The sequence below is a fragment of the Rhipicephalus microplus genome, chromosome 8 (genome assembly GCF_043290135.1).
Source record: "Rhipicephalus microplus isolate Deutch F79 chromosome 8, USDA_Rmic, whole genome shotgun sequence".
In the NCBI taxonomy this organism is placed as follows: Eukaryota; Metazoa; Arthropoda; class Arachnida; order Ixodida; family Ixodidae; genus Rhipicephalus; species Rhipicephalus microplus.
In genome coordinates, this window is record NC_134707.1 from 82,039,276 (window position 1) to 82,045,862 (window position 6,587).

Consider the following 6,587-nt stretch of genomic DNA (forward strand, 5'->3'; position numbering starts at 1 on the left):
CTCTCTCATGCAGCGTGTGGGAAAAAACTGGCGCCCCTTGGCATTCTTCCGGAAGAAACTCTCTTCCCCGAAGCCACCCCTGCCTTCCGGCAGCATCGGCGATGCAACCTCGCCCCCTGCGGAGACGACCTGGCTAGCCTACTACAGAGAGCTCCTTGCCATCTACGAAGCAGTTCAACACTTTCGCCACATTCTTGAGGCACAGCACTGCACCATATACATCGACCATAAACCTATCACGCCTTCTCCCAACTCCGCGAAGAACTTCCACCGGCCCAGCAGAACCAGCTGTCCTTCATCGCTAAATTCACCACAGATATCCTCCACATCAGCGGAAAGGAAAACGTGGTCGCCGACGCACTCTCTCGCGTCTCGGCTGTCGAGCTACCAACCGTTAAAACCGACGTCCTCGCCGAAGCTCAGAAAATGGACACCGAACTCCAGCAGCTCCTCGAGAATGGCCCTTCCCTTCAACTTAAAAAAGTTACCATCCTCGGGTCAATGGACTCTCTCTGTGACATATCAACAGGACGAGTGAGACCATACGTCCCTTCTTTGCACCGCCAAAGCTTCTTCAACTAGTTCCACAACCTCAGTCATCCCGGCATCCGAGCTTTTACACGCCTCGTGACTAACCGGTACGCATGGCCCTGTCACGACGGGACTGCCACAATGCAACGGGACTGCCGCACCTTGGCACGCACATGCATTCAATGCCAGCGCGCCAAAATCACCCGGCACGTCACGTTGCCACTCGGAGGATTCCCCCTCCCGACGGAACGGTTCCAGCACGTCCACATCGACATAATTGGCCCCCTCCCACCTGCCGGCCCTTACCGCTATTGCCTCACCGCCATCGATCGTTATGCTCGTTGGCCCAAGGTGAGGCCGCTCGAAAGGATCACCGCAGAAGACGTCGCATCAGCCTTCTTCTCCGGCTGGGTTTCACGCTTCGGCACTCCTCGTCGAATCACCACCGATCGAGGAAGGCAATTCGAATCTTATCTCTTCAGGCTCCTTGGGCTCTCTACCGGGTTCGAGTGTTCACGGACAACTAGCTACCACCCTTGCGCCAACGGAATGATTGAACGGTTTCACCGGCAGTTCAAGGCAGCCATCATATCCCACTCTCACTCAACCTGGCTCGAAGCTCTCCCCGCCGTCACTCTCGGTCTGCGCGCCACTTTCAAGCCAGACATTCAAGCCACGCCCGCGGAACTCGTCTACGGGGAGCTGCTTCGCCTGCCTGGAGAACTTCTCTCCGCTCCGACCTCTGATGTAACCAGCTCGGATCTTGCAGACTTCGTCGCTCGACTCCGTCGGACAATGGGCGCCCTGCGCCCCTCACCAGCGGCTCGCCACACCAAGCCGACCTCGTTCGTGTTCAAGCACCTGGCAACATGCTCGCATGCCTTCCACCGCGATGACACCGTACGCACACCTTTCCAGCCGCCTTACTCCGGACCTCACAAAGTCATCTGTTGCGACAACAAAACATTCACCCTGCAAATCAGTGGAAAGGATGTACGCGTTTCCATCGACCGCCTAAAGCCATCATACATCCTTTCCCAAAAGCCTACCAACCCCCACACGCCTCCCGTACCCCCACACGCCTCCCGTAATTCGCCGACAACAGCCCGCAACGCCTAGGCTCGCACCTTACACCACTCGCCTTGGACGCCAGTTGCGGGTCCCCAAACCTCTTCAACCCTAATGGATCCTATCTGCGTTGGGGGGCGGTGTGGCGAAACGGGTCGGTGCCGCTTCTGTGCCTGCGCGTCGTGGCGATGCCTCCAAACACGGGCGCCAGCGATGAGAACACTCTCGCCCAAAATAAGCAAGAAAACTGTGTGTGTGCCCCGATTCAGGGGCAGTCGCTGTAGAACCTTCAGTGCGGAAACATTAAAGTTATGTTATCCCACACTTCGAATATAACAATTGGTATTGCGGATACTGTATCGAAAAGAGAACATGTGTGACTGTATCAACTTGATTCTGGAGAAGTTTCTTTTTTATAAAAGGTTTCTAAATAGACCAGCAAGAAAATATGAAATTGTAAGTCGAGGTTCTCTTCCTTCATATTTAGAGCAGCCAATTTCACAATGTTCATTAAAGTTTTCATATCCAATTGATTTAGCAGGAACGGAAATATTTCTATTTACGTGTACCATACTTCTCAACAGGAAAAAAACCTTGCACTTATTGGATGCCACACGCGTACCGGTCAATTGAAGCTTTGATGCTTAAACGACTGATTAGCTAGAATTTTATGGAGTGCATTTCATTGTAGTATTCATGCTTAATATATGCATTATGACCTCTATAGAGCGTATGACTGTGCGAGAATAGTGTGTGCAAGGCAGCCAGTGTCTCCATCATTCGAGTGCCTCGCATATCTTCTCGAACCTGAACTGCGTTATAGTCCTTTCACTTTGCACACGGATGATAACCAGCGTGCACGTGGAGGAACAATAACGCACGAAGTAACGTTCAACGCCTCGGTGCATTGGTGTACAGAGTTTCATGAACTGTCCTGTACCTCACAGCTGTTGGGAAGCCCTCGGAGTTGTTCCACTTGCAGCCAAGCTCTGTGACGGCCTTCAAGAACTGGCGTTTCGCTTCGGGTTTCACAGGAATTAAAGGACTCTTCGCGTTGAAGACCATGCCTCACAACGCCAAAAAGCTTTCTTCATTCACCCCGATGGTTCTCTTGAAATTTTGTCACGTAATGCGCCCGCTGATCTCATATTTGGTTGTTGTTGCTGTTAGTGATGATGATGATAATGACCTCTGATGGACGGCGCTCAGCCACAGAGGAGAATGGGCCAACAACCGGGCGGCAGGATACTTAAATGAAACTAAAATGAAAATGAAGCCAATCTGAATAGTAGTTTATAAATAATACTACCAACAAACAAAAATGTTTGCCGAGCAAGCCGTGAAACCTTGTCCACATCTTCCTCTACATTTCATCAGCTCCGCAGCCGCATGCGTTGCAGAAAATTAGTAGAATATGAACATTCGCACATTCCCGGTATGACTTTTCATTTAGTTTATCGTTCGAGAGCAGTCCGCGGCACGAAACCATTCTTCCTTATTTAAGTGAATAGGGAACAACCAGGGTCTTATGGCCAGCTCAGCTGAAGAGTAGTGGGATGTACGGTATTAAGACCACGAAACCCCCCCCCCCCCCCCCGAACCCATCAAACAGAAACTTAACAAGTCAAACTTAACAATGCCCTGCCATGGAGGACTACAGGGTGTAACAACGGGCATTTTTGTATACAGCCTCCACCTGTATACAGCCCCCGAGGCCGGGTTTCAATCTCGCCAAATGGGGGTCGAGCAGCGCAATGAAGGAGACCACTTGGCAGCAGCGGTTGCGGCGGAAAGAACGGCGTAAACGAAGACGGTCTCTTCTTCTGTTTCGCAGGCTGTTGGCATTCGTCAGATACCGTGCGCATTTTTCGTCGTCCATATGCACATCGCCGTCGGTGCGAAGGAGAGGTAACAAGCTCCGCTGCGCCTGCGCCCAACTACCCTGCGATGAATTCTACCGCACCTGCGCCGTACAGCCACTGGGCTTCTTAAAGGGAGGACCAAGCCATCACCGAGACCACTTGGCAGCAGCGGTTGCGGCGGAAAGAACGGCGTAAACGAACACGGTCTCTTCTTCTGTTTCGCAGGCTGTTGGCATTTGTCAGATACCGTGCGCATTTTTCGTCGTCCATATGCACATCGCCGTCGGTGCGAAGGAGAGGTAACAAGCTCCGCTGCGCCTGTGCCCAACTACCCTGCGATGAATTCTACCGCACCTGCGCCGTACAGCCACTGGGCTTCTTAAAGGGAGGACTAAGCCATCACCGAGACCACTTGGCAGCAGCGGTTGCGGCGGAAAGAACGGCATAAACGAACACGGTCTCTTCTTCTGTTTCGCAGGTTGGTGCTGTTTCTATGCCCGCTGTAAATTTGGTTGTGCCGCAACTACTGCTGCTATCTGGTGCTGCTGTGTAAACTACTGTTCTCCTTTGTCGCTTTGTGCAACTATGCCCCGAGATGGAACATGTTCTGTGTGTGATAAGCCGTTCACTGGGGACGTCGTATGGATTGAATGTAGCGACTGTTGTCAAGCATTTCACGCCGGCAAATGTGCTGGAATTTCTGAAGCAACTATCAAGTCCAAAGGGCAGGCATACTGCGATGCATGGCGCTGCCCTACCTGTAGACGGTCGAGGTTGCGAGCAGCATCAGCTGAATCAAAAGAACCGGGCAGTGAGGCCGACATGCAAGATGTCAGAATTTGGATGAAAGCTATTAACGACAAGCTGGATAATTTAGTACTGCTCAAAGAAACAGTTGAGAGCATTGAGGACGCGGTGCAATACTTGAGTGAGAAATACGACGAAATACTAAAAAAAATACGGAACAAAACGAGCGTGACGTCAAGGACCTTAAGCGCAGATTTCAAAAGGTTGAGATGCGGGACCAAGAAGTAGCTGAAGTGCAGGCAGAAGTAGATAATCTTGAGTGGAGGAGCCGTAGACTCAACCTAGAATTCCATGGAATACAGGAAACGGAAGATGAAAACTTGCTAGAAGCGATCAATGCAATGGCAACTAAACACCAGTTCCCGCCACTCGCAGAAAGTGATGTGGTTGCCATTCATCGGCTTCCGCCCAGAAAAGATAAGACGCCGGTCGTTATCTGTCGTTTTGCGAAGCAAGCGGACCGAGATTTCTGGTGGAAAAACAGAAAGAAACTGAGCAGCCTAAATGAGCACTTCTTCTCGACGGAAAACCTGACCAAAAGAGCGCGTGCGCTGTTGTTTGAGACAAAGAACTGGGCTAAAGAAGCGAACTTCAAGTATGCATGGCACTCAAACGGGAAAGTTCTAGTGCGTAAAGCTGATGGGGAGAAAGCCATACGCATCGCAAATGCTAGTGATCTAAACAAACTAAGCTAAAGAAAGAAGAAATGATCGGCTCAACATGGCTTGCGTAAGAAACGATTCTTATGTGCTTCCGGAAGCGTTTTCGCAGAGTTTAGGAAATTTCTATTCAAACTCGTTTAAATGTTTTCACTTGAATGTGCAATCGGTAAATAATAAACAGTCCGACCTTAGCCTTTTTTTCGAACAATTAAATCATGTATTCGACGTCATAATGTTAACTGAAACATGGTCAACAGATGAAGCCAGCGTGTTTCGCTTGCCCTTGTACAATACGTTCTACCTTAATCGAATTTCCGGTCGTGGCGGTGGCGTATGTATTCTTGTGAAAAAAGTCCTTGACTGTGACCTAATTCAAAATTTCACCCACTCTTGCAATGACTTCGAATTTCTATCAGTTAAACTACAAAATGTGGTTCTTGCCGTTTGTTATAGACCACCAAATGGCGAAACGGCATCCTTTCTGGATTACCTGGACACGTTTTTTGCATTCACTAACAGAAATCGCTGAGACGTTGTGTGTGGCGGTGACATGAACATAAATATGCTCAAACAGGAAGCTATAGTACAAAAACTTGATATTTTGCTGAAATCTCATTGTTTTTCAATTATGATCACTGTCCCTACGAGAATCACACAAATGTCTTCGTCCTTGATTATTTTGTTCTTAACAAATATATCGACAGAAAACCTCAAGGCTGGTATTATTGCTGTAGATTTGAGTGATCATTTGCCAATATACATTTGTTGTAGGAAACACTTATGTGACAAAAACAAACCGAACACATTTTTTCACCCAGCGTATAAACGAACAAACTCTGAAAATATTTTCAGAGAAGATTTTGAGGGCTCCTTGGACGAATATACTTAAAATGAATGAGCCAAACAAGGCGTACGAAGAATTTTTGAACATACTAAAGCCAATTTATACTGCTTCGTTTCCTCTGGTTAAAACAAAGCAGAACAGGAAAGTTCGTAAACTCTGGATCAACGGGGAACTTCGGAAAAGAATACAAGAAAAATATGTTATTTAGCCGCTATCTTAAAACGAAAGACCCTAAATTGTTTAAAGAATTCAAGGTTAAAGGAAATCGCCTAAATAAAGATCTCAAAAAGGCAAAACAAGAATATTATAACAATATGTTTAGTTCAGTTTCTGGGTGTTCAGATATAATGTGGAAAAGGCTAAATTCTCTCTTTAATCGCAATGTGTCCACGGGTTCAGTACATAGCATGAATCTTAACGGCGAGGTCATATCAGGAAAACCCTTGGCCGACACTTTCATTAAATATTTTGTAAATGTCGCAGAAAAATGTGATGTGAGTAGTAACCTTGGAAGGGTCCCATTTATCGACAGTACCATTTTTCTTGATCCGACAAGTGAGAATGAAGTAAAAGAATTAGTTTTGAATTTGAAAAAAACAGTACAGCACTTGATATTGACGGGATACAAGTTCAACCTATAAAGCATGTCATTATATTCCTTCTTCCTTATATAACGCATATATTCAATTTGTGTCTTGGCCGGGCTGTTTTTCCCACTAAAATGCAAGTTGCACGCGTTACCGTCCTCTTCAAAAAAGGCGATAGAAATAACATGTCGAATTACCGGCCTGTGTCCATTCTGCCAGTCCTATT

The 6,587-nt window shown here is 47.7% G+C and overlaps 1 protein-coding gene and 1 pseudogene across 1 annotated transcript; both read left to right on the forward strand.

Moving 5' to 3' along the window:
* Positions 1 to 672: 672 nt before the first annotated feature.
* LOC119165077 (uncharacterized) lies at positions 673 to 1,650 on the forward strand. The gene has a single exon (XM_075870255.1). The coding sequence runs from the start codon at positions 673 to 675 to the stop codon at positions 1,648 to 1,650; it is 978 nt and encodes a 325-aa protein (XP_075726370.1).
* A 2,348-nt stretch (positions 1,651 to 3,998) lies between these two features.
* Positions 3,999 to 4,992, forward strand: LOC142768630 (uncharacterized; annotated as a pseudogene).
* Positions 4,993 to 6,587: the final 1,595 nt, after the last annotated feature.

Excerpts from the sequence above, each read along its gene's own strand:
- LOC119165077 (XM_075870255.1), top strand. The coding sequence starts at position 673 with ATGCAACGGGACTGCCGCACCTTGGCACGCACATGCATTCAATGCCAG.